Source organism: Mesoplodon densirostris, chromosome 2 (assembly GCF_025265405.1).
Source record: "Mesoplodon densirostris isolate mMesDen1 chromosome 2, mMesDen1 primary haplotype, whole genome shotgun sequence".
Lineage (NCBI taxonomy): Eukaryota > Metazoa > Chordata > Mammalia > Artiodactyla > Ziphiidae > Mesoplodon > Mesoplodon densirostris.
Genome location: NC_082662.1, coordinates 41261116 through 41288906, shown reverse-complemented (window position 1 = coordinate 41288906; position 27791 = coordinate 41261116). Strand labels below are relative to the sequence as shown.

The following is a 27791-nucleotide window of genomic DNA, read 5'->3' as shown; positions in this document are numbered from 1 at the left end:
CTATCTGGTCTATTGTGTCATTTAGAGCTTCTGTTTCCTTATATATTTTCATTTTGAATGATCTGTCCATTGGTGTAAGTGAGGTGTTAAAGTCCCCCACTATTATTGTGTTACTGTCGATTTCATCTTTTATAGCTGTTAGCTGTTGCCTTATGTATTGAAGTGCTCCTATGTTGGGTGCGTATATATTTATAATTGTTATCTCTTCTTCTGGGATTGATCCCTTGATCATTATGTAGTGTCCTTCCTTGTCTCTTGTAACATTCTTTATTTGAAAGTCTATTTTATCTGATATGAGTATTGCTACTCCAGCTTTCTTTTGATTTCCATTTGCATGGAATATCTTTTTCCATCCCCTCACTTTAAGTCTGTATGTGTCCCTAGGTCTGAAGTGGTTCTCTTATAGACAGCATATATGAGTCTTGTTTTTGTATCCATTCAACGAGCCTGTGTCTTTTGGTTATAGCATTTAATCCATTCATATTTAAGGTAATTATTGGTATGTATATTCCCATTACCATTTTCTTAATTGTTTTGGGTTTGTTTTTATAGGTCCTTTTCTTCTCTTGTGTTTCCCACTTAGAGAACTTCCTTTAGCATTTGTTGTAGAGCTAGTTTTGTGGTACTGAATTCTCTTAGTTTTGCTTGTCTGTAAAGCTTTTGATTTCTCCATCGAATCTGAATGAGATCCTTGCTGGGTAGAGTAATCTTGGTTGTACGTTCTTCCCTTTCATCACTGTAAGTATATCATGCCACTCCCTTCTGGCTTGTAGAGTTTCTGCTGAGAAGTCAGCTGTTAACCTTATGGGAGTTCCCTTGTATGTTATTTGTCATTTTTCCCTTGCTGCTTTCAATAATTTTTCTTTGTCTTTAATTTTTGCCAATTTGATTACTATGTGTCTTGGCATGTTTCTCCTTCGGTTTATCCTGTATGGGACTCGCTGCCCTTCCTGGACTTGGGTGGCTATTTCCTTTCCCATGTTAGGGAAGTTTTCGGCTATAATCTCTTCAAATATTTTCTCTGGTCCTTTCTCTCTCTCTTCCCCTTCTGGGACCACTATAATGCCAATGTTGTTGTGTTTAATGTTGTCCCAGCAGTCTCTTATGCTGTCTTCATTTCTTTTCATTCTTTTTTCTTTATTCTGTTCCACAGCAGTGAATTCCACCATTCTGTCTTACAGGTTACTTATCCATTCTTCTGCCTCAGTTATTCTGCTATTGAGTCCTTCTAGTGTAGTTTTCATTTCAGTTATTGTATTCTTCATCTCTGTTTGTTTGTTGTTTAATTCTTCTAGGTCTTTGTTAAACATTTCTTGCATCTTCTCGGTCTTTGCCTCCATTCTTTTTCCAAGGTCCTGGATCATCTTCACTATCATTATTCTGAATTCTTTTTCTGGAAGGTTGCCTATCTCCACTTCATTTAGTTGTTTTTCTGTGGTTTTATCTTGTTCGTTTATCTGGTACATAACCCTCTGCCTTTTCATCTTGTCTATCTTTCTGTGAATGTGGTTTTTGTTCCACAGGCTGCAGGATTGTAGCTCTTCTTGCTTCTGCTGTCTGCCCTCTGGTGGATGAGGCTATCTAAGAGGCTTTTGTAAGCTTCCTGATGGGAGGGACTGGTGGTGGGTAGAGCTGACTGTTGCTCTGGTGGGCAGAGCTCAGTAAAACTTTAGTCTGCTTGACTGTTGATGGGTGGAGCTGGGTTCCTTCCCTGTTGGTTGTTTGGCCTGAGGTAACCTAACGCTGGAGCCTACCTGGGCTCTTTGGTGGGGCTACTGACAGAGTCTGGGAGGGCTCACACCAAGGAATATTTCCACGAACTCCTGCTGCCAGTATTCTTGTCCCCATGGTGAGCCACAGCCACCCCCCACCTCTGCAGGAGACCCTCCAACACTAGCAGGTGGGTCTGGTTCAGCCTCCCCTAGGGTCACTGCTCCTTCCCCTGGGTCCTGATGCGCACACTACTTTGTGTGTTCCCCCCAAGAGTGGAGTCTCTGTTTCCCCCCGTCCTGTCAAAGTCCTGCAATCAAATCCCACCAGCCTTCAAAGTCTGATTCTCTAGGAATTCCTCCTCCCGTTTCTGGACCCCCAGTTTCAGAAGCCTGCAGTGGGGCTCAGATTCTTCACTCCAGTGAGTGAACTTCTTTGGTGAAAGTGTTCTCCAGTCTGTGAGTCACCCACCCAGCAGTTATGGGATTTGATTTTACTGTGATTGTGCCCCTCCTACCATCTCATTATGGCTTCTCCTTTCTATTTGGATGTGGGGTATCTTTTTTGGTGAGTTCCAGTGTCTTCCTATCAATGATTTTCCAGCAGCTAGTTGTGATTCTTGTGTTCTCACAAGAGGGAATGAGAGCATGTCCTTCTACTCCACCATCTTGTTTCCTCTTTTAATGTATCTTTTAATTTTCTATTAGTCCATAGGCTCCTTCTCTATTTCTCTTTTGTTCTGCACTGTATTTTCCTCTGGTGTATTTTATTTATTGAAAGCACTGTATCATTTGTCCTGTTGAATTTCTCATAAGATTTTGCTGATATCATTCCCTTGGTGTTGTTAAACATGTTCTTTTGTCTTCAGTATTACCTTTAAATTTGTCAGGGTATCTAGAAGCTTAATCAGATTCAGTTTTTATTTTCAAGAGTCATGGTGTGTCTTTCATCATTGACCATATAATGCCTGATCCATTCATATTCATTCATATTCTCTCTCTCTCTCTATCTCTACCTCTATGTCTCTCTGTCTCTTCATAGCAATTCCAATTCCAAGATGCATTGCATAGGACATACAAAACTGTTACTATTACAATTTTGACATCCATTCTTTATTTTCTGGAATACTTCTAAAAAGAGAAACTGCTTCATCTGTTTGTTTTCTCTGTGGCACTGTCCATATTTGAGAAACAAAATAAATTATCTCTTTTCTAGTTTTCATAATGAAGATTTTTTTGTCTTTTTTTCCCCTCCTAAAACTTTTTATGAAGTTTACCCATGTATGATGATTTGTGTGTGTGTGAATTTTTTTTCCTGAACTTTTAGAAGGGACATATGATTTAGATTTACTCTTCTAACTTTGTAGCTTGAGAGCTCTTTTCTTCTGTTTTTGTCATTTGTTCCTAAATATGGCAACTTAGAGATTTCCAGGCTTGCTTTTTCTTCCCAACTTTTATATAGAATTTTTCTTCTTTTAATTTTGCTTCCCTGATCGATTTGGATTCTTTTCCCAGATGTTTTTATTCAATGTAAAGTTTTATCTTGAAAGGTGACTTTGGCATGTTAGTTTTGAGAGGTAATGGGTCCCAGACTGCTCTAGCTCCTTCAGAATTTCCTGTAAACCCTTCATACTCATCACTATGGAAGTAGGAAAACTTCTTCCAGTTGCTCTTCTTAAATTGGCCTACTGATGGTTTTTTTCCCCACTTCTGAGCTTTTGAGTGAAACTCTCTTTTGTTATTTTGAAGTTACCTGATATATCAGATACCTCAATGCTTTCCTCTGATTTCTCCTCCAGAGATAATGTTACCAAAATGTCTCTTGTAACAACTGTGGTTTGTTCTCATCTCATATTTTGGGGTTCATGTGAATATCTTGTCACTTCATTTTGTTGCAGATGTTTTCCATTGATTTTTTTAACGTACTATATTCTAGGTCCTTAACTTTTTAAAAAATTTCAGTATAACATACTTTAATCCTAAATTCTACAGCATAGGTTCTCACAAAGTGAACCCATGTGTGAACAGCATCTGAGTCAGAGACACGACATTACTAACACCCCAGAAGTGCCTCTGGTGCCTTGTTTCCATCATCATGTGCCCCACTGTTCTAATATCTAACCACATATAGATTAGTTTTGTGTGGTTTTGAACATTTCGTAAATGGAGTCACACAGTATTTCTTCTTTTGCATCTGGTTTCTTTGGTTGATCATTATGTTTGTGACATGCATATACTGCATTTTTATTGCTATATAGCAGGAGTCAGCAAACTATGGCCTATAGGCAAAATTCAGAGTTTTAAATTTCATTTAAAATTTTATTGGAACATTGGTAGGCTCATTTATTTATATGTTATCTATGGCTGTTCTTAAGCTACAACAGCAGTTGAGTAATTGTGATAGAGACCACATAACATACAAAACATATATACTATCTGGCCCTTCACAAGAAGAGTTTGTCAGCCCCTGTTTTAATACTATTCTAATAATAATACCACAATTTATCAATTTATTCTACTTTTTATTTGGGGCTAATACTAATAGTGCTGTTACCAACATTATTGTATATGTTCTTTGATGAACATGTGTACATATTCCTCTTCATCATATACCTGAAATAGAATTGCTGAATCATAAGGAATGTGCATATTCTTCTCTAGAAGACACTGCCAAAGAGATTTTCAAATTGTTCCAGTATCAGTGATTGAGAGTTCCAATTTCTACATATCCTTGCTAATTCACTGTACTTTGTAGGTTTTTTGTTTGTTTGTTTGTTTGTTTTCATTATAGCTATTCCAGAAGGTATGAATTGATAATGTCTCATGGTTTTGTTTTGCATATTCTAAAACTATTATTGGGTACATACAGGTTTAGAGTGTGTTTTTGTTCTGACTGATAGACCTATTCATTGTTGTAAAATGTCTTTATCTCTAGGAAAGATTTTGCCTTCAAATAGTGTTTATCTGACTTATTATAGCCAACCAAGTTTCTTTTTGTTAATGTTGCTTTTTATTTTTCATCCTTTTACTTTCACCCTTTCTCTGTCCTTACATTTAAGGTATGTGTCTTATATAGTTGGGTTTTTCATTATTTAGTTTTCCCCTGCTTTATTTGGTGTCATCATTTAATTTACTGATATTGTTGGGCTTTTATCTCCTTCATGCCTCCTTTAGCAAGCAGACTTTTTATTCCCTTTTTTCCTTTTAATTTAGGGTATATATTTGCTTATTATTATTTTAATAGTTTTACTATAAAATATATCTATCCTTTATTATAGTCTAAGTTTTTTATTTTTCCAGTTTCCTGATAAAGCTAGAATTTTAGAACACTTACACCCCATTTACATCACTTTCCCCTTTAAAGTTATTGTTGCCATGCATTTTAGATCCCACAATGCATTGATAGTACTGATATACAGTAATATTCATTTATATTTGCCTCTATATTGTTTTTTATAGTAATAATTATATTGTTCTACATATTCATATTTTTTGTTGCTCTTTATTTTTGGATTCTTTTTTTAATTTGGATCATTTTCCATTTGCCTGAAGAATTCTCTTTAGTGTTTTTGATGCAGGCCTACAGTTGGAAAATTTGCTTATTTTCATTTACTTACTATTTATTAATTATTTATTCACATATTTACTAAATCTGTGAAAGATTGTTGGCAGATGTTTTTCTTCCTGTACTTTAAAAATGTCATTCTGTTATCTTATGGCTTTATCATTTCCTTGAGAAGTCAGTTGTCAGTCTTACCCCTGCTACGTTGAAGGTAATGTCCTTTATCTCTGGCTTCTTTTAATATTTTCTCTTGCCTTTGTTTTCAAAAATTTGGTTTTATGCTCAGGATGCTCAGAGCTTTTTGAATATGTAAATTCCTGACATAAATTAGTTTGGGAAATTCTATCCTGTTATCTCTTCATATATGCTGTATGACTGCTCCTTTATTCCTTACTTTTTGTGTGTCCGGTTACATCTGTTATTCCTTTTGATTGTCTCCCACATGTGTTTTGCATTCCTTTCTGTATTTATCATTCTGTTTTGTCTTTTTTTGTGAATGTTTCCTGTGAACCTATCTTCTAGTTCACTGATGTTGTCTTCTGCTGTTTCCAATATGCTGTTCACCCATCTATTAAGTTTTTTTTTATTTCAGCTACTTAATTTTTAGATATAAAATGGCTCTGATGTATTTTTATAGATGCCAATTTTTTGAACTCCTTAATCTTTATTTCTATTTTGTCCAAATTTTCATTTATTTTCTTAAACATGTTGATCATAATTATTTTAAAGTTCTTGTTTCCTGACTCCAATACCTGGATTAAATTTGTGATCTGCTTCATCTTTTTACTTTTGCTTACTAGTCACGTTGTTCTGACTCTTTATGTACCACTTATTCTATAATTAAATTTTAGATATTATGTTTACAACAAGTTCAGATTTTTCCAGGTGATGAAAGGGTTCCCTCTTTCCTCTACTAGACATGTAGCATCATAGACAGATAACCTTGATTTAAAAGAGACTGAATTGGGTTGAGGCTATGTTGATATTTTGGTAAATCTCAGTTTACCTTTAATCAAACTTTGGCTGAATCTCAGTTCAGCCTTCTTTTTTAGGCATGAGCCTCCAGTGTTTTCAATTTAGAGCTTTTCATGTCTTTGTCTTCTCGGTACCAAGAAACTGAGACAGTTTCCATCTTGCTTGTCAGAGGTTTTAGGCTTAGTTCCTTATATTTCCACAGCAGGGAGCTTCAGAAATTATTCATGTATTTGAGTCCCCTCTAGTCTCTGTTTTTGTGACACCAGTTCTGCATAGTCACCAAGATGTCTGCTGGTTTCTCTGTCCACCAGCACCAGCTTTATGGCTAGTTCCAGCTATTCTCAGAAATAGGTGTCCTCAGGGAAAATGTGATTGCAAATGGTCAACTGTCAATTCGCTACTTTCCAGGGCTTTCAACTCTCACCTGCTGTGTTATCAAAGTCTTTCTTCCTGATGGATGTTTGTCTTTTAAGTACTATCTGATTATAAGAGATAGTTCTTTTGCTTTTCAGTCATTTTTGGATTAACTTTTTGCCCCCAACCTGGCACACCTTCAAAATTTAGCAAATATCTTGACAAGGACCTTTCATGTGTTTGAGGCTCTTCTAGTCTTCAGTTTTACCTCTCTAGCCTAGTGTGATCCACAAAAAAAAAAATTGCTGGGTACTCTGTCCCCAGAAATAAGCTTTGCCTGAGCCAAGACCAAGTTTTTTAGCTTAGCTAGTCCAGATTGTTAAGAGTCTTCAGTCTAAAAATACAGTTCCTTAAGTGTCAATATTACTTTTAGAGTTTTTGCTTCTTGTGTTTTTAAGGCCTCTTGCCCTGGCAGATCTTTATTTCTTAAGCACCATAAGACTGTACTAATATCTGCTCTACTTTTCAGATACTTTTGAGTTATCTACCTAGTAGTCCCAGGCAGCTTCATAAATCAATAAATGTCATGATTGAGAAACCAGTTGTATATCTAAGGCCTCATAAAACTCTAGTTTCATCACCCCACTCTCCTACAGCCATCAAAAGCTTTCTTAATTTCTCTCTGTCACAGCAATGACCCTTGTCCTAATCCAAGCCCTGATTCTCAGCCTCTTGTCCATGCTCAGAATGTGCAAATGCTTTGAAGAAAAACAGAAGTGCATATCGTTAGCCCACTTGTCTGCACCTTTCTAATAACTTAAACAATATAAACTTTTAATTTTTTTCTGGCTTTTCTAGTTTTTAGCAAGAGCATTGGTCTGCCATGAATTATTTCACCTAACCTAAAAAAAATTTCTATGTGTTTTACGAGGAGAGTTGTACCTCTTGTGTGTTTGTTTTTTATTGCTGCCATAACAAATTACCATAAATTTGGTGGCTCAAATTAATTATATTACATTTCAGTAGACCTGAATTTCAACATGTGTCTCACTGGTCTAAAATCAAGGTGTTTGTTTTCTACTTAGTGTTTCCAGGGGTGGATCCATTTCCTTGCTTTTTCCAGCTTCTGGCAACCACCCACATTTCTTGGCTTGTGGCCACTTTCCTCCATTTACAAAGCCAGCAACATTGGATCTCCCTAACTCTTATTCTTAGTCACATCTCCCTCTGTCTAACCACAGCCACAAAGTTTTCTCTGCCTTAAAGAACTCATTTGATTAGATTGGGCCCACCCAAATAATCCAAGGTAGTTTCTTCTTATCAATATCCTTAACCTTAATCAAATCTGCAAAATCCCCTGCTGCCATGTGAGGTAACATATTCCCTGATTCTGGGAATTAAGGCATGGACACCATTGGGAACCATTATTTTGCCCACCACAATGCCACTAACATCTTCCTGGAATACCCTTCTCTGGCAATTGTTAAAAGATTTGTTTTTCTTTGTCATATATTTTGAGCAGTTAAATATTATACACTTAGGTGTGGTTTTCTTTCTATTTATTCAGTTTGACATTTATAGTGCTTCTCAAAAAGCACACATTAGACTTGGTTTCTGTGTGCCATATGTCTCTTAAGGTCTTTTATTTTCATTCCTGGGCATTTTCTGATGGGCATGTTTTATATTATGAATATATTTCAATCTATGACTTGCATATTTGTTTTTTTAACAAGAGTCCTTTTGTGAATACAAGTTCTTAATTTAATGTAGCTAAGTTACTTTTGGTTACTTTGGTTCTTTGGTTACTTTGGTTCTTTTGGTTAGTATTTTGGTTAGCACTTTCTTTACCCCATGTAAGAAAACTTTGGCTAACCATGGTTCTAAAAATATTCTCCTATTTAAAAAATCTTTAATTGTGTTGCCTTTCACATTAAATCAACAATGCATGTGGATTTGATTTGTATGTATAATGTGAGATTTGGATCAAGATTCATTTTATCCCCATATGATACGAGTCTGTTTCTGAATTTTCTTCTATTTCATTGGTTTAATTGTCTAATTTTGTATTAATACCATACTTTCTCAATTGCTGTAGGTTTATAATAACTCTTGATATCCCATGGCATAAGTCCTTCAGCTTTATTCTTGCTTGCAGATTGCTGTGATTATTCTTGGTTCTCTGTATTTTTATCTGCATTCCAGAGTCAACTTTTCAGTTTTAAAAACCCTGCTAGGATTTTGTTGGGATTACATTAAATCTGTGCTTTGATTAGGGGAGAACTGATATCTTACCAGCACTGAGTCTTTCAGTTCCTAAAAATGGTGACTTTTAAAATTAAAGAATTTCTTCCAATTATGTCACAGATTTATTTTAGAAGGCATGCATGTATTTCGGTAGATTTAATCCTAGATGTTTGATATTTGTTATGCTATTATAAATTGTATCTGTCAAAATTCTGTCATCTGTTTATTCTTGGTATGATGACTTCTTAGAATAGATTTTTGTATAGTGACCTTGTATCCAGTGACCTCCTTAAAGTCACATATTAATGTTAATAGATGGTAGATTTGGGGGTATTTACATATGTAATCATAACATCTGTAAATAATGACATTTTTATTTCTTCCTCTTTAATCTTTATGCCTTTTATTTATTTATTTATTTATTTATTTTGCCTTATTACACTATCCAGGGTTTCCAATATCCAATAAAAGTGGTTATAGAAAGGGTATCTTGTCTTGTTTGCCATCCAAAGAAGAAAGCTTTTTATAATTCAACATTAAGTATGATGATTTCTGTAGATTTTTTATGGGCATTCTCTTCCTGATTACAGAAGTTTCTTATATTCCTTATCTTCTAAGCATTTTTTAAAAATTACAAATGTATGAGTTTTATCATATTGCATCTATTGAGGTGATTATATGCTTTTTCTCCTTATTTTAATGCAGTAAATTACTTAATTTTCAAATGTTAAACCATACTTGCATACTTGGAACAAAATTCTTGGTCATAATTTTTAAAAAATATACCACTGGTTTCAATTTGCTAATATTTTTCCCAGGATTTTTACATCTAAGTTAATGATAGTGGTTGGTATGTAAGTTTCCTATCTTGTGATGTCCTTCTCAGGTTTTGGCTGGCCTCATAAAAATGAGTTGGAAAATATTCCCAATTATTCTCTGCAAGAGTTTGTGTAAGATTATTTATTTCTTAAATGTTTTAAATAAGCCCATCTTTGACAGTTTTCAATAATGGATTTAATTTGCTAATTTCATTTTATTGTGGCCAGGAAACATCTCTGTATGATTTTAGTCCTTTTAAATTTATTGAGCCTCATTTTATGATCTAACATAATATGGTCTCTTCTGGAGAATTTCCCATGTATATTTGAGAAGAATGTATATTCTGCTGTTGTCTGATAGAGTGTTCAGTAGATGCCTGTTTGGTCTCATTGGTTTATAGTGTTATTCAAGTCTTCTGTTTATTTGTTGATCTTCTGATTGTTCTATCCATTGTTGAAAGTGAGGTACTGAAGGCTCTAACTGATATGTGGCAGGAGTTTCTCATTCTCATGCTGTAATAGGGTTCTCCAGAGAAACAGAAGAAACAGGATGTGTGTGTGTGCGTGTGTGTGTGTGTGCATGTGTATAACAGAGAGAGAGAGAAAGAAATTTTAAAGAACTAGCTTATGTGATTGCAGAGGCTTAGTGAGTCCAAAATCTGATACGCAGGCTGGTTACTCAGGAGAGAGTTGTAGTTCAAATCCAAAGTCAGTCTGCTAAGCGTTTTACAGTGTCCAGTCTCACATTTAGGTCTTTAATCCATTTTGAGCTTATTTTTGTGTATGATGTTAAAGAATGTTCTAATTTCATTTTTTTACATGTAGCTGTCCAGCACCATTTTTTGAAGAGACTGTCTTTCCACCATGTATAGTCTTGCCTCCTTTGTTGTAGATTAATTAACCATAGGCATGTGGGTTTATTTATGGGCTTTCTATCCTACCATTGATCTATATTTCTATTTTTGTGCCAGCACCATAGTATTTTGATGACTATAGCTTTGTAGTGTAGTCTGAAGTCAGGGAGCCTGATTTTTGTAGCTCCATTTTTCTTTCTCAAGATTGCTTTGGCTATTTGGGGTCTTTTGTGTCTCCATACAAATTTTAAGATATTTTTGTTCTAGTTCTGTGAAAAATGCCATTGGTAATTTGATAGGGATTGCATTGAATCTGTAGATTGCCTCGGGTATTATAGTCATTTTGACAATATTGATTCTTCCAATCCAAGAACATGGTATATCTTTCCATCTGTTTGTGTTGTCTTCGATTTCTTTCATCAGTGTCTTATAGTTTTTGGAGTACAGGTCTTTTGTCTCCTTAGGTAGGTTTATTCCTAGGTATTTTATTATTTTTGATGTGATGGTAAATGGGATTGTTTCTTAAATTTCTCTTTCTGATCTTTCATTGCTAGTATATAGAAATGCAACAGATTTCTGTGTATTAATTTTATAACCTGCAACTTTACCAAATTCACTGATGAGCTCTAGTAGTTTTCTGGTAGTGTCTTTAGGATTTTCTATGTATAGTATCATATCATCTCCAAACAGTGACAGTTTAATTTCTTCTTTTCCAATTTGGATTCCTTTTATTTCTTTTTCTTCTCTGTTTGCCATAGCTAGCACTTCCAAAACTATGTTGAATAAAGTGTCAAGAGAGGAAAACATAGGCAGAACACTCTCTGACATAAATTGCAGCAGTATCTTTTTTGATCTGTCTCCCAGAGTAATGGAAATAAAAACAAAATTAAACAAATTGGACCTAATTAAACTCAAAAGCTTTTGCACAGCAAGAGAAATCATAAACAAAATGAAAAGACAACCCACAGATTAGGAGAAAATATTTGCAAATGAAGTGACCAACAAGGGATTAGTCTCCAAAATTTACAGACAGCTCATACAGCTTAATATCTTCAAAACAAACAACCAATCAGAAAATGGGCAGAAGACCTAAATAGACATTTCTCCAAAGAAGACATACAGATGGCCAAGAGGCACATGAAAAGATGTTCAACATGCCTACTTATTAGAGAAACGCAAATCAAAACTACACTGAGATATCAATTCACACCAGTCAAAATGGCTATCATCAAAAAATCCATGAACAATAAATGCTGGAGAGGGTGTGGAGAGAAGGGAACCCTCCCACACTGTTGGTCAGAATGTAAGTTGGTACAGCCAGTATGGACAACAGTATGGAGATTCCTTAAAAAGCTAAAAATTGAGCTACCATATGATCTTGCAATCCCACTCCTGGGCATATATCTGGAGGAAAACATGGTCCAAAACGATACATGCACTCCAGTGTTCATTGCAGCACTGTTTACAATAGACAGGACATGGAAGCAACCTAAATGCAATCAACAGAGGAATGGATAAAGCAGATGTGGTACATATGTACAATGGAATATTACTCAGCCATTAAAAAGAATGAAATAATGCCATTTGCAGCAACATGGATGGACCTAGATATTGTCATACTGAGTGAAGTAGGTTAGACAGAGAAAGAGAAATATAGTATAATGTCCCTTATATGTGGGATCTGAAAAGAAATGATTCAAATGAACATTTACAAAACAGAAACTGAAAATGAACACAGACTTAGAGAACAAACTTATAGTTACCAGGGGGGAAGAGTGGGGGGAAGGGATAGTTTGAGGAGTTGGGGATTGACAAGTACACACTGCTATATTTAAAATGGATAACCAACAAGGACCTACTGTATAGCACAGGGAACTCTGCTCAATATTATGTAAAACCTAAACAGGAAAAGAATTTGAAAAAGAATAGATACATGTATATGTATAACTGAATCACTTTGCTCTACACCTGAAACTATCACAACATCTTTAAACAACTATACTCCAATATAAAATAAAAAGTTAAAAAAAACAAAAAAAGGCAGTTTGCTGGCAGAAATCCTTCTTCCTGGGGAGAGATCAGTCTTCATTCTATTAAGGCCTTCAACTGACTAGATGAAGCCCACCCACATTATGGAAGGCAATCTGCTTTATTCAGAATCCAGTGATTTAAATGTTAATTTCATCCATAAAAGTGCCACAGAAATATCCATTATAATGTTTAACCAAATGTCTGGGTACCATGGCTAAGCCAAGTTGACACATAAAATTAACCATCACATGTGCTTTTCCACACTCTGCCTCCAGAAGTTTGTAAAAATTAGCATTTAAGTGTTCTTTAAGTGGTCTTCCCTTTAGACTTTATTATCCTCTGTTATACTTACAATATAAATCAGTTTATAGAATTAGAAAAACCTGGTTCAAGGCTGGCTCTGCAACTTCTTATCTTTGTGACTTTGAACAACTCTAAATTTTCTCTACATTACGATTTAGGAAATTGAAGCATTAATTGTCCAGGGTGATAATGCAAATTAGAACTAGTGGTTAAATTCTATTGGAATTCTTGTTCTTGTACACACTTCGTTATAAATAATGTTTTGAATTTGATAGCAATGAAACACATCTTATAGGTTTTTTAGCTATATATGAGAATTTCATTTGAGAATGACAGGTGTATGTTTTATTAAGTACTATTTAATTAGTGAGATGACTACCTTTTAGTTCTTGCTTTATCATACATAGACTTTTTTTTTTCAAACTGACTGCAGCTGTGGATTGGCTGCTGCTTTATTTATTTATTTATGGCTGCATTGGGTCTTCGTTGCTGCACTCAGGCTTTCTCTAGTTGCGACGAGCGGGGGCTACTCTTCACTGTGGTGCACAGGCTTCTCATTTCGTTGGCCTCTCTTGTTGCAGAGCACGGGCTCTAGGCGCACGGGCTCAGTAGGTGTGGCTCGCGGGCTCTAGAGCGCAGGCTCAGCCATTGTGGCCCATGGGTTTAGTTGCTCCACGGCATGTGGGATCCTCCCGGACCAGGACTCGAACCCATGTCCCCTGCACTGGCAGGCAGATTCTTAACCACTGCGCCACCAGGGAAGCCCTATCATAGACTATTGAATCACTTTTGTCCTAAATTTTTCAGTTTGCAAGCATGTATGGGTATCTTTTATTTCTTTGTTCCAGGGGTGTTCTAAGAATGATGTCAGTTACATGTATAAGATAGTGATCGTTGGTGACAGGAATCTTAAGAGAACATTTAACTTATTGCCAGTTTCAGGGAAGGAGAGCCCACAGCTTCTTTTAATAATACGTCATTTTATTAATGACTTTCGCTGAAAGAAAACTGTTTCTTCATGGAAATCCTAAAAAAGATTCTTCTGGGCTAAATTATTTCAGAATACCCTCATAAAAAACTAACTGAAGAGATATTAGCTGAAAGAGTTTGAGCTTAATTTTCATACAGGAAAATAATCTAATGGTTTGGAACGGAGATTTTGATTTTATAGTCCAGCTTATTTGCATTTCAGGAGGCAGCATAATGTAAATAAAGTTAGATCTGGGTTTAAGTTCCAGCTCTGCCACTTAATAACTTGTATCTTTGGGCATGTTGTTAATTTTTCCAAGTTGCAGTGCCTTTTTCATAAGGTTATTGAAGGCTTACAAGATATTCATTTAAGAAGTACCTAACTCAGTCCTAGATACCGTGAAGGAACTGAACAAATATTGGTGTCATCCATCTTTTCCTGTGTTTACATGTGGACAAATGGGAATGTTGATGAGAAATAAGAGGGGAATCACTACCCTATGCTCTGGAAATATATTTTTCTGGCACTAATGGGAATGATATATCTCTTCTAGTACTTGTTTTAGTCATAGTTAATGGCTTATGATAAGGTATGATGTTTGTTGCCTCTCTGCTTTTTTATAACTTGATCTTTTAAAAAAATGCTTACACAAGGATGCTTATAAGAGATATGTATGTGTTTGAATATATATAAATGTCACAAAATAGTCTTGAAATTTGAAGAGAATAACCATGAAGGCCATATAGTCCATTTTGTTTCTTGGGGCAGAATTCCCCTCCCTGAACTCCTTGATTCTAGATAGGTATTAGTGCTCTATGCGAATAGCTTTAGTGATTGTGATCTTACTCCCTCTTAAGACAGTCATTCTGTTTTTAGAATGCTCTATTAACTAGGAAGTTCTTCCTCATTTTTTCCTTTATTATATCTCATAATAATTCTACCTGTTGATCCATTCTACTCATAGAGATTCACGGAATAGACAAACTTTATTCCACATATGTGCAGGAATCATGTCTTAGTCATCTTTCTATCCTCAGAGTCTAGGATAGTAAGTACCCAGCTCAAAATAGGGATATTATTCAATGAATAATTGAGGTTCAGATTTCTAAGGCCCTTTTGTATTTTTTTCATATATAAACTTTTAAAATTTAGTCTACATTTTTTACTACTCCTGGTCAAAAATTATTTTTTTCAACTGTATTGACAAAATTAAACAAGGAATATTGATTTATGTTTATGTCTGATATCACTTATCATATAGTCTAGAAATTAATATTTCTTCCAAGGATAGAATTTTAAAATTCAACATCATTTAAATCTCTTTCATTTATTTTTTCTTGCAATATACTCTATTTCTGAAGATTGAAAACATATTAACATAGTGTCTTATTTCTTACACTTTCCTTTGCAGTGTCTTTTGTACTCATTACAGTTGATTATATTTTCTGTGATATTAATGGAGTAAATGCTCTACTTCATTGGCTTATCAGACTGGACAAAAATAAGCAACATCCATGTATATACTATTTAAGTAAAAGATGTAAACATAATAATAAGGAAAAGTTAAAAATAAAGTACAAATATATATCATCCAAGCACTGACTAAAGGAAAGCTATTGTAGCTATATTAATGGTAAACCAAAAAGATGTTAAGGGAAAAATCATTAATAGAAATAAATGGAGTTACTTCATAACGGTAAAAGGGCTCAGTTCACCTAGAAGTTATAATAATTCTAAATATATATTCATATTTTCTGTGATTTTTGAACTTGCTCTATTATTTATTGCTTAACATTTTTTAACTCTTCCTAATTTCATGCCATCACCAAATTTTTAGAATCATTTTTCTTGATAATCTTTGTTCAGCTGATTTCTTACATAAAGTGAATGACCACCTTATTAATACTAACCCCTACAGCAATCTGTTTGTGCTTACTGGTTCCTTTTACCATCAGTTCTCTTTATTTCTGTTCCTGTTTGACTACAGAACAAGGGTATTAGCTAGTAGTTGAGAAAGATATTTGATACTAAATTATATAAAATTACCATATGTGAGAACATCCTTACTGTGAATGACATAGTTTACAAAGCTATCTCTTTAGAATTCTATTTCTTATGCCCTTGAGTTGATCTCTCAGAAGTAAAGAACAGGCTGCCCATAGAAGGAGGAGGAGCCATGTGTTTTGATTCCAACTTCCCTGCCTTTCATTTTTACTTCTTGTGGCTTGTCACTGCATTTTGGTATACAAGTAATAACTCTAAATCACTTCCTTTGTAAGTCATAGGTATGTGTTAAAATGCTTAGATTTACATAGTTTTCCCAAATACTTATTTTTCAGAGTGCAGGTATAATCTTTAGGAGTCTACATAACAATGTGTAAGCTATTACCTACTACACATCTTATTACATATCTTGACACAGTATCCATTCCTATTTATTCATTGATTCAAGAAACATCTGCTGCGTTTCTATTCTTTGATAAGCAATATTAGTGATACTATAATAAAACTCTATTAGTTTCATTGAACAGAATAGTAAATTCTCACTTACCCTTTTGTTCCTTTCCTAAGAAATCTAGCATTTAATTCAGTTCCTTACATTGGGGGAGGGGGAGAACAATTACCACAGAAACATGAGTATCATTTAATTATAAAATAAATTAATGGAAATCTTTAAATTTTTCAGGATGAGGGAGACCCAGAAAAAGAAGATGAACTGGAACTGAAAAGAGGTCTTTTATATAGAGACTCTGCCTATGACAGTGACCCAGAGTATAGGTATGAGCTTGATTAATACAGTATATAGAGATCTTCTCATAGTTAGTATAAAAATAACCTGCTTTTTAATCTGCAGGATTTGTGGCAAATTTAGACTCAATATTTATTTATTTATTTATTTATATTTTATTTTAACTATATAAAATCCTATTATAGTATTTTAATGTTTGCCTTACTGAAAATTTTCAGTGAAAACAAATATAGTCAATTAATGGTGGTGCCTTTCATCCTACTTAAGATTTCTAGTGTATTTGGCTGCCTTGCAAATCCACATATTCAGAACTTATTTCAGGATGTATTTATTCTCATCCTGAATAAATGAGGAAGCAACAGGTTTCAAAATTTAGATCATGAGGGCTTCCCTGGTGGTGCAGTGGTTGAGAGTCCGGGGACACGGGTTCGTGCCCCGGTCTGGGAAGATCCCACATGCCATGGAGCGTCTGTGCCCATGAGCCATGGCCACTGAGCCTGCGCGTCCAGAGCCTGTGCTCTGCAACGGGAGAGGCCACAACAGTGAGAGGCCCGCGTACCACAAAAAAAAAAAAAAAATTTAGATCATGAGTAAGCCTTTTTTATTTTTATTTTTTTATTTTTCTCTTATGTTAATAAGAGAAATTCAGTTCTTCTAGCCTAAAATTTCAGAAATGTTAGTAATAATACAATTTTTTCAAAATTATACTAGCAAATCTCATGAAAGCTTTTGAAAACTTTGTGTTAATTGCCAATAAGTGTGGTATTAAAAACTGAATGTAAATTGTGAGTTTATATAACTAAAGTTTCTCTGAGGCCTTTGATGCTATGCCACTGATTACTATATGGCTTCCACCTTCCTGAGTTTCCTGAAAAGCACGTGTAAGAAAAAAGCTCCAGATAGTGGAATATGTTTTATTGCTAACTGGTGTTTTGGACTGAAATCTCTGATCTTTGCCCTGGTAAACTAGGCTAGGCATTCCTTAAACATGTGAGGACTCTTCCTTCTGTCCCTTACACAGAGTATAAGTGTGAACTCCTGTCCAAAGTTACTGCTTCCCATCCTTGAGGAAACCTGGGTCTCTCATGAAGGAAAGTAGTGTATTTTAAATGAGTTTGAAGAAGAAGCAATCCAAATGGGAAAATGAAGGGCCAAGAAAGTGCATACCTTGAGGAAGAATTTGTACCCTTTATTGTTGTTACTTACACTTCTAATTCTTAGATTTCCTTTATATGTATTAACATCCCAATTTTGGGTTCTGTATCCACGTAATTAATTCTAATTAGGGTAAGAAGTGAGTAGGGTTGATAAAGCAAAGGGTCTGATTTTCAAACTTTTGTATGAATAATATGCTCCTTAAAAATATAGATTTCTACTTTCTACCTCCATAGATTCTGGTTCCTAACATACAGAGGTGTGACCTAGAAATCTGCAATTTAAAAAATATCATGAATGATTCTAGTGAAGGTAATATAAGGACCATATTTTGAAAAACATTGGTTTCTATTTAAAGTTTGCCATAAACCTTAGTATTGGTTCTTTTTCCAGTTCACCAAGCAATGTTAATGGCTAAGCTTTTGGTCACCTGAGACTGTTTTAGTACCTCTCAAGTGAGAGAGTTAAGCAGAGCATCAGGAAAGTTCTGCTTACACATTTCTGAGATTACTTTATATTCCTTGCTGCTTCTCTTGGACCAGTAGGACATACTTGGACCAATAGGACACAGTGGTCAGTGCTTCAAGACATTTTATAAGAGTATCTTTGATATTAGCTCCAGAAGCTACTGAACTGATCAGGGTATTATTTTAGTTTTATCCCCAAGTCATATTATATAGTAGGCCAAGAAGTCACCCCATTCTACTTTCCATCTCAAAGATGAGAGAACCCACACTCAAAGTAGTCACCCACTTGCCTGCCTTAAGGCTTCTATCAGCAGAAATCAAGAGGGAACTTGAGATCTTGGCTAAAAATTACCCCTCTGCAGACATCCATTGACACAGGGGTCAAGAGGAAGTCTGCATGGACCTCTGGAGTGGCTGAGTGAGGAGCTCAGCAAATCCTCTCCTCCGAAAGCAACAAAATTGAACAGAATTGTCAAAAACAACAATTTAAGAACTCTGGAAATTGACCAAAGGAATATAACAAATTAAGAAGCGTTTATCAAGAAAATCTACTGAAGCTCAATGAGGGCAGAAGGAGTCTGTGGCATTTTGCCTGGAGCTCCAGTCCCCACCCCCCAACCCCCAGCTCCTCAGCACAAAAGTTCTACTGGGGCAGTCACGCCAAAAGACAGGCAACTCTGCTGCTAGAGGGGACTGACTTTATATGGCGCATAGCATAGGAAATTTCATGTGTGGGGGGATTAATGGAAACAATAATGATCCCACTGGCAAACAATAAGGGAGGGCTTGAGGTCTTACTGCTTACTGGGGCAGACAACAAAAATCCAAGGACAAGATAGCCACAGTTGTCCTTGATTAAGTTCTATGTATCCCTGGTAGTCCAGAACATTATGTGTATGTATAAGGCTGTAAATGTGTTCAGGAGAGACCAGAGAGCATGTTAGGGAGCCATTACTCCATGGCTGAGTGTGAGGCCTTATGAAGGCAGAAAGCAAGTTCCAGGGCAGGTTTATCAACCAGATAAACTTTGAATGTATTCCCTAAACCACACATAGGTCCACTGGCAAAAGATGGAAACGTTATAGGGTTATTGACTCTGACCAATCATTTGTTGGTCATCAAGCTGTGTTGACGCAGGGGCAACCCCTAGGAGGCCAAGCTTAAAAATAGAAACAATAATTGAAAAAAAAAGAAAAAAAATGAAGAGACACCAGCAGCTACACAGTGCAAGGGAAACAGACTTCACAGCATAGGTCCAGGCAAGTCACTGAACAAATAATCCAAAACAACTTGGTAAGGAGTGAGAACCCAGAGTTGCTACAATTTTTATCTAAATTGTTGTTTTCAACAAAAAATTATGAGACATGCAAAGAAACAGTAAAGTGTGATCCATACACATGAAAAATGTGTTACTAGAAACCCCCTGAGGCAGCCCTGGGGATGTAGCAGCTATGTTTAAAGAACTAAAGATAAGTATAATGACAGTCAAATAGAGAATATTCATGAAGAGATAGAAATTATTTTCTTTCATATTTTTCCCAGTAAAAACTATGCCCAGGAGTCAATCCTTTATCTTATGATCTAGATATACATTGTGGCTATCAGCCATGGAGTACAGCAGATGTTCCATGTTTTCTGCAGGAAGAGCAGAATGGCAAATTAGAGTGCTTGTTATTTCATCTTCCGGGCATCAGCCTATCCATGCTAGCTGTCCTGTGTTTTCCATCACCTTTGAGAATGAAATTCTTGAAAGAAATCTCTTATCAAGGAGTTATTAAGTGACCTTTTATGTCCAATAATTTCGGATTTGAGAGCTGGATTGGGGAAAGAATTTACTACCCATGAAGACATCCTTTTCAACTTTCATATTGCCTATGTTTCAGAAAATTTTAGACATTTGCTATGGTAGCCTTGCCAGTTTCCAGGGCCCTGGGATGCTCTTTCTCCTTTTAGTACCTTCTCTATATTTTTCAAATTTCTTCAGTTTTCAAGATGTTGAAATTTCTCTATACTGTAGTACACTTCTGGCATCATTATTCAATTTGATCATTAGTCCTAACTAAAGACCAGGCATGAGGTGATGCTTCATGTAGATGGGAGTTGGCCACAAAAAGAGAGGGGAAGATAAAAATAATTTTAATTTCATGTTTAGAACATGACTTGGCCTTTTATGACTATTGCCCCAAATTTTTAGCTGTGTTATTCTTTTATGGAACTAGCTATTGATATAAACTGTTTTCTATTGTGCATGTTTTGCAGGTTATTAACAGTAAGAATATGCTCAATATAAATGCTTTAATTATGAAATTGTTTATAATAGAATCTCAAACTGAGTAATTTAAACTTTGACTATATATTTTTGAATAACACAGATTGACTATAGTTTTCATTTCCTGCCCATTGCTCACTATCTGATTAACTTGATGAATTTACCAAGATGTCTTTAGTACTAATAAATGAAAGAAAAGAAGTCTAAATAATATATAGACTTAAAGTCTCTTGAATAACTAAGAATAAGCTTTCAGTTTTAAGTGAGAAAATATTGCTCAAATCTAATTTGAATTCTTTGGATTTTTTGTTACCTGGTATTTTTATTGATATTTCAGACTAATTTGTGCCTTGGTTCTGTTACAGTATGATGTCTGGAATAACCAGTGTCTTCTTGTTCATCTAATGAATGCCTACTCATTCTTTAGGACTAAATTCAAGTTATTCCCTCTTCTGAGATACCTTTTATGACCTCAGCAGACTGTTAGTCATTTTCTCCTTTATCCTGCCACTTCCTCTCACATATATAATTTCAATTAGCAATATTTATCTCACAGTGATCACTTCATTATATGTCTGTTTTGCCCCCTTCTGTTAAGTGTGAGGCACAGATGTTTTGCTTACTTTTGTTTTTTGACTGCCCATCAAGGTCTCTGACATGTAGTAGGAGCTCAATTTAAAAAAACTAGTTCAAATATTATAATTGGGTCTTTTATTAATAATGATCAGTTGCATTTGCTGAAACTCTTTATTATTAAATATCACATATTACGGTTGTGATATTTAATAACATCTCTAGATAAGGAATCAACAGTGGAATTAATAATGATGAAAGCTGTTAGAACTTATTTGTTGTCAGTGGCTCATTTCTGCACATCCTCACTCAGAGAAGGGCAGTAAATAACGTATAAGTAACCAGTCTTCAGTATATTCATTTGAATAGACTTCTATCAATGTTTACTGTATAGTTTCTGTGAATAATAAAAGAAGATAAATGGTAACATGCAATTTTTTTCCTGAAGCTTTTAAAATTTTATAGAAAAGCCACTAATTTAGTTCTTTATAAAGTGTAGTTCCTAGACCAGCAGCATCAGCATGACCCTGGTACTTGTTAGAAATCCAAATTCTTAGACCCATCTCAGACATCCTCAATTAGTAACTCTGGGGGTGAGGCTCAGTAATGTGAGTTGTAGTAAGCCCTCCAGATGACTCTGATGTGTGTTAAAGTTTGAGAATTACTGCTATAATTTATCAGTAAATTTTGATGTCTTTAATGACATTTTATCTTTGTGTGGTGTATTTAAAGATACAAAATGCTTTACAGATTTTATTAGACCATAGTTTAGTCTCTCCCTATCATCTATTCTGAACTCCAAGATTTTGAGTATTTTCCTTCCTACATTCCATCCATCCATCCGTCAATCTATCCATCATCCATCCATTCAATGTCTATAGAGCATACATAACATCCTCAGTACTATTGTACATGTTTTGTCAAAGTTTTGCTTGATAGGAACCTTTATAGAGTATTATGGGAAGGAATTCATCTCTTATATTATGTCTTTATATTGAATCTTAGATCACAAGTTTAAAGTATAGAATATGCATCATCATCTTTTTTTTTTAAAGGAATTTTGCTTTTTTTTTTTTAAATTTTTATTTATTTATTTATTTATGGCTGTGCTGGCTCTTCGCCTCTGTGCGAGGGCCCTCTCCAGCTGTGGCAAGTGGGGGCCACTCCCCATCGCGGCGCACGGGCCTCTCACCATCACGACCTCTCGTTGCGGAGCACAGGCTCCAGACGCGCAGGCTCCATATTTGTGGCTCACGGGGCCAGCTGCTCCGCGGCATGTGGGATCTTCCCAGACCAGGGCTCGAACCCCTGTCCCCTGCATTGGCAGGCAGACTCCCAACCACTGCGCCACCAGGGAAGCCCCCATCATCATCTTTTAATGTTACTTTCAACTCTAGTTATTTGAGTACAAATGGCAAATGGCCAATTTTTTTATTCTCATGACCTTCCAGTTATTTATTAGAATTAATATTATCTGTGTGGCATATCCATCTTACCCTCTGACCTTCGTTTTCATGTATATCACCTTATAGATATTTTATCTGAAAACTATGTGTAAAGTAGTATGTACTTGGTCTTCATTTCATACTGATATAGAAAGCACTGTCAGGGTTTCAAGTGAGTTTACCCTTCTGTAAGCAAAATACTAGTATCCTAGTCCATGTTAAGCTGCCTGAGACCTTTCTCTTCTCTGTATATAATTTATAATTTGTACCTTAGCAACATTTAAGATTTGAAAGTGCTCGGTTCTCAGATATTATTCTGGTCTCTGTTCTTTTTTGTCTTTTTTTTTCTTAATAGCTTTGTTATTATTAAATAGAGGGCTCCCTATTCAAGTAACAAGAGTAAATTGCCGAAAAATGTACTGCATTTAATAAAATAGCAATTTTATCCCTGCTTTAAAGATAATCATTTTATGTTATATAGCACTAATGCAGTGTTTTGTAGAGTAGGAACTTTGAATGCTTTGAATGAATGAATGCTGGAGATACTCATGGTAAAATACAGAAGTGTAGTCTTTAAAAGTGTTACTATAATAAGACTTTTTAAGTGTCGCTTACACATTGTAAACTTATTAATATTCCCAATAATGGAAAATCAGAACTGACTCATTATGTTCACAGTTTATTAGTTAGATAGCCAGATACTTCCATGTCTAGAAGTAAATGTTGCTTTTAAGATTCTGCTACTCTTTGTTTGCACCTGTCCATGCATATTAGAACCTGTTCTGCAAACACCTCTGTTTTGCAGACACCTCTGTTTTGCAATTCAGACTTCTAGGATGAGCCAATTCCCAAATTCTCTCTAGAGAACTACAGTACTGTTTACTAAATTGAAAATTTTGCAATTTTAAATAGAAATAAACTTCCTGTCAAAACTTGCAAGATTTTAAAAGCATTAGGATGTCTGTTTTGGCCACTTTAACTCTTTTTTACAGACCCTTATCAGGTTCACAGTTACTCCTAAAAAGATTTCTGAATTTTATTTATTCATTTATTCATTCATATGATAATTTATGACAGGGAATAGGAATTTGATTTACAATCTCAGAAAAACCTACACAATGATTTTTAAAGTTAGCAGCCCTACTATTACTTACCTTTCTGAGATTTGGGTAGTAGCTTAATAAAAATTCAAATTTCTGTTGACTAGGTTTATTGTGGTAGAACTAACTAGCCCGGCAAATATAGAGTTCAGAAAAGAACATTATCATCTGACCATCAGTATGCAGTAAAGTTGATGACTGTGGACAACAGGGAGATTAGGGACAGATCTGTGTTTTGTGAAATATTAATTAGTGCATGACTTGACATAAAACAAAAAAAGCAATAAATAAACCAAATACAGCTAAACAAACAAAACACATGTGGGACTCCTGAAGTAATATCAGGGAACAGAGGCAAATGTGGGGACTTAGGCTGATAGATATACTTGCAGAGGTACAAAGTACGTGCAGAAGAAGTTCTATTAATGTATTTGTGTGTGTGATTTCTCTATCACTTGACTCAAATTGTCCAAAAAAGTGTTTTGAGTGACTGTTTCAGCAAGAGTTAGGCTTGGTGAGAAATTTTATGAAAGACATTGTATTCAGTTGGCTAGACTATTTCTTAAGCAAGGCTAATGAAAGAAAGGTGGAAACTATATGAAAGCAATAGCCTTGAGACTTGGCTAAGGCCTTTTGAAAAATTTTAAAGATTATACTAACATTATTAGAAATTGTGTTAATTACCTCTCTGAAGCTGAATGAACAAGGTAAAAATAAGGATAATCATGTTTGTTATTTTCAAAATTTTCCAGTGTGAAAGAGATGGTGCCAGGTGTAAAGAAAGTTTGATAGGATCTAGTAATATTGCTGGAAAGTATGAAGTAGAATCCCATTTTAGCAAAGCCATCAGGAAATAGACCTATTGTCATTATTCACAGAAGTGAATTTTTAAATATTATTATAAAATATATCAACTGTAACAGAGGAATATATTTAAGATTGGTGTGTCCTAAATAACAACAACAATAAAATGAATATCCATTTACTCATCATCCAGCTTAAGAAATAGAACTTAACCTATACCAATAAAGCCACCTATGCCCCTAACCAATTGCACCTCTTTCCATAGAGATAACTGTTATTGTGACTTTTCTGATAACCCTTCTCTTTTTTTTCTTTATAGTTACACCACACATGTATCTATCCTTAAGCAATAAATTATTTAATTTTCCTTGTTTTAAACTATTCTATATAAATGTAATTATAACTGTGTATTGTGTTTCCTTTTTTTCCACTCAGTTGATTTTTCAGTTTCATCTATATTGATGCATGTAGCTATAGATAGTTCATTTTCTCTGCTGTATACTATACTGTTGTATACATTCACTACAACTTGATTTATTTGTTCTAAGGTAGATGGATATTTAGGTTGCTTGCAGTTCTTAGCTCTATTATGAAGAGTGTGATTATGAACATGTTTGTACATGTCTCCTAGTACACATACGCAAGAATTTTGCCAGGGTACCTAGGAGCCAAGTGGTTAGGTTGAAGTTGCATATTTAACCTTACTGACTCATGCCAAATGGTTTTACAAAGTACGTATGTAAGTGTTCTCATTACTTTACATCCTCATTGACACTGTGGAAAGCTCTAAGAATGATAACACAGCCACTTTGTGCCTTTTTTTGTGACCACTTTTATTGAGTTCAGGTGGTAGGTTGACTTCGGGTGAAATAGCAAATTCTTTTTACAGATATCCAGCTCCAAGAGTTGATATTTCACAATTCACAAGTAACATCATGGGACTGATAAGTCAGGGAGGAAATTGTTTGCTTTGTGTGGAGTGAGATTCCAAATATATGAAGACAATATTTGTAACATTTAATAGCAAGGACATACAGTTTTATATGGCACAAACTCCATAATCTCTAACATGCCTGAGAGGTCTTATCTATAACAAGTACTTAATTTGTTAAATTAGGTTCATTATTTGTTTAAAAAATAAAATAAACTCAGTCTTTTAAAAAGTCAATGTTTTATTTCTAGCAAATTAAAAAAAAAAGCACTATCAAGCCTTCAGAAAGAGTTGCCTTTTCTTCTCTATTCCCATTACGATGAGCCTAGTCCTGGTCTATTTTATAGCTTCTATCTGTTCTCTCTCTTTTTTCTTCAACACCCTCAAAATAACAGTATTTCTCTATCGCTTCAAATACAGACTATTCCACCTTGTTTTCCGTTTTCTAAAACTGATTCATATTCAGTCGAATTTTCTACTCCTCCTTGAGGACAATAGCATGCCACAGTGGAAAGGACATTAGAGCCACAGAAATGGTATCCTTTTCCATTCTGCCGCTTACTACCTGAATAGTCTTAGGCAAGTCACTTGACTTCACTGAGTCTCAGTTTCCACAGTTACCAACTTCAGAGGGTTGTAAGATTTTTTATAAATATGTATAAATATATATAAAGTACCTAGTAGTTCAGTGCCTTATATTTAATAACTTTTGTGTGCCAGGTAAGCACTGTACTATTCACTTTACATATTTACAACAATACTGCAAAAATACAATAAAGGAAGCTGAGACCCTGGACAATTGAATAAATCGCCCAGGTTCCCACAGCTTACAAAGACGGAGCTGGAATTCAGTTCCAGGTCTGCCTGACTTTAGAGGCCAAGCACTCTCACAACTGGCCATACCATACCATCTGTGCCCTGCTTTTACCTTGCCGCACCTCTCTCTCTTCTCAGAATTTCTTTTTAACTCTCACATACCATTTTCATTTTATTGTTTCGTAATTGTTTCATGCAAATAGTGTCACTCTTTGAAGGCATAAGCCTTGTCACATTTTATATCTCAAAGCCCAAACAGAGTACCACCCACCTATAAAGTACTTAGTAAATATTTGATTTATATAGTACTACCTCTCATTTTGTTTCCTCATTGTTTTAATCTTTTATATCCTTTTTCATAGCTCACTTCAGCAGCCACATGGCACTCTCCATTTGGATGATGGCGAATACTGGTCCAACAGGGCAGCCTCTTATAAAGGAAAATCCTACCGACCCATCTTTGAGAACAGCATGGAGAAGATGTACAGGAACTTATACAAAAAGGCCTGTAGTTCTGTTTCTCATACACAGGAAAGCTGCTGAGACCAGTGGTGATAAACTGTATGAGTGTCCTTGTCAACTTCTCAATGAAAACGTTTGATGTGATCAGTCTCTGTATTCCTTTTCTTTTAAACAGGTGGTTCTAATTGAGTACAGTAGTTAGACTTGAATAAGTTTATTACTTCAAATGATAAACTATCATGGGCAAACCTTCTTTTTCCAATCACAGTAAAGAATGCTATATTCTAAAAGTCAAAGCTCTGCAACACAATCACAACCTCCATTCTGATTCTGAGAAGGCTGTTCTGTCACATCTGTCTCATATCACCAGCTACAAATCCAAAAACAGATTCTCTCTAGAAATGTTCTTCTGCCTTAATCACCTTGTAATTTTCTTTTCACCTACTTGACTGGTTATCTTGTCTAAGATTTAATTATTATTATTAACTCGCTTTTCTTGGTCATGAGCAAAAAGATACACTGTACGAAGGTGAATTTCCCAGGAGTTTAAACCCTGTTTTAACCAGTATTTTCTACCGTTTGCTCCATCAGAAAAGGCTATTGATATGTCTTAGCTCCTAAGATACAGCTTTCTTTTTAAAGTTTCTATAATCATTCACTCCCTCTTCTCTAAAAGAACTACCTAAGTTACTTAAAATGCTTAACAGTTAGCTAGAAATAGGAATGGCCATGGGTGATCCACAATGTGAATAACTGATTTTTAAAGACAGAATTTTTTGCATGATTTTCTTCTAGAGCCATATCTTTGGTGCATCCAGAATCAGCAAATAGCCTTCGTTAATAAGCCTGTAGAGACTCAGAAAGAATAAGGGACTTATATTGTAATTTCATCTCTTTAGAGTTTTCATAGGTATCAAATAGCCCAAGAAAGTAGCATCCTTACTTTAAAGGACACTTGGAACCATAAAGGGGAGGAAAATATTAGAGCGTAACTCTTTGTACTAGAAAGTTGTTAGTTGATAAAATTAGCTTCTCCCCCACACCCCAAACACACCTGTGAGGCCTGTGAGGCTTTGAAGATATGAAGAAATCGTTACCTTGTATTCACCAGAGTGAGTGGAAGAAAAGCAGAGAATAGGAAATGGTAAACTTGGCTTATAAGCTTAAAGAGTTGACTACAAGGTAATGTTTTCTCATTGA

The 27791-nt window shown here is 35.2% G+C and overlaps 1 protein-coding gene across 3 annotated transcripts in view; it reads left to right on the top strand.

Moving 5' to 3' along the window:
* SPATA6 (spermatogenesis associated 6) overlaps positions 1-26735 on the top strand; it is a 150198-nt gene extending 123463 nt beyond the window's left edge. For all 3 annotated transcript variants that reach the window (XM_060089776.1, XM_060089775.1, XM_060089777.1), the window contains exons 12-13: positions 16507-16598; positions 26492-26735. In XM_060089776.1, the coding sequence (XP_059945759.1) occupies positions 16507-16598; positions 26492-26672 (273 nt within the window). In that variant the 3' untranslated portion in view covers positions 26673-26735. The remainder of the gene's footprint in view (positions 1-16506; positions 16599-26491) is intronic.
* Positions 26736-27791: the final 1056 nt, after the last annotated feature.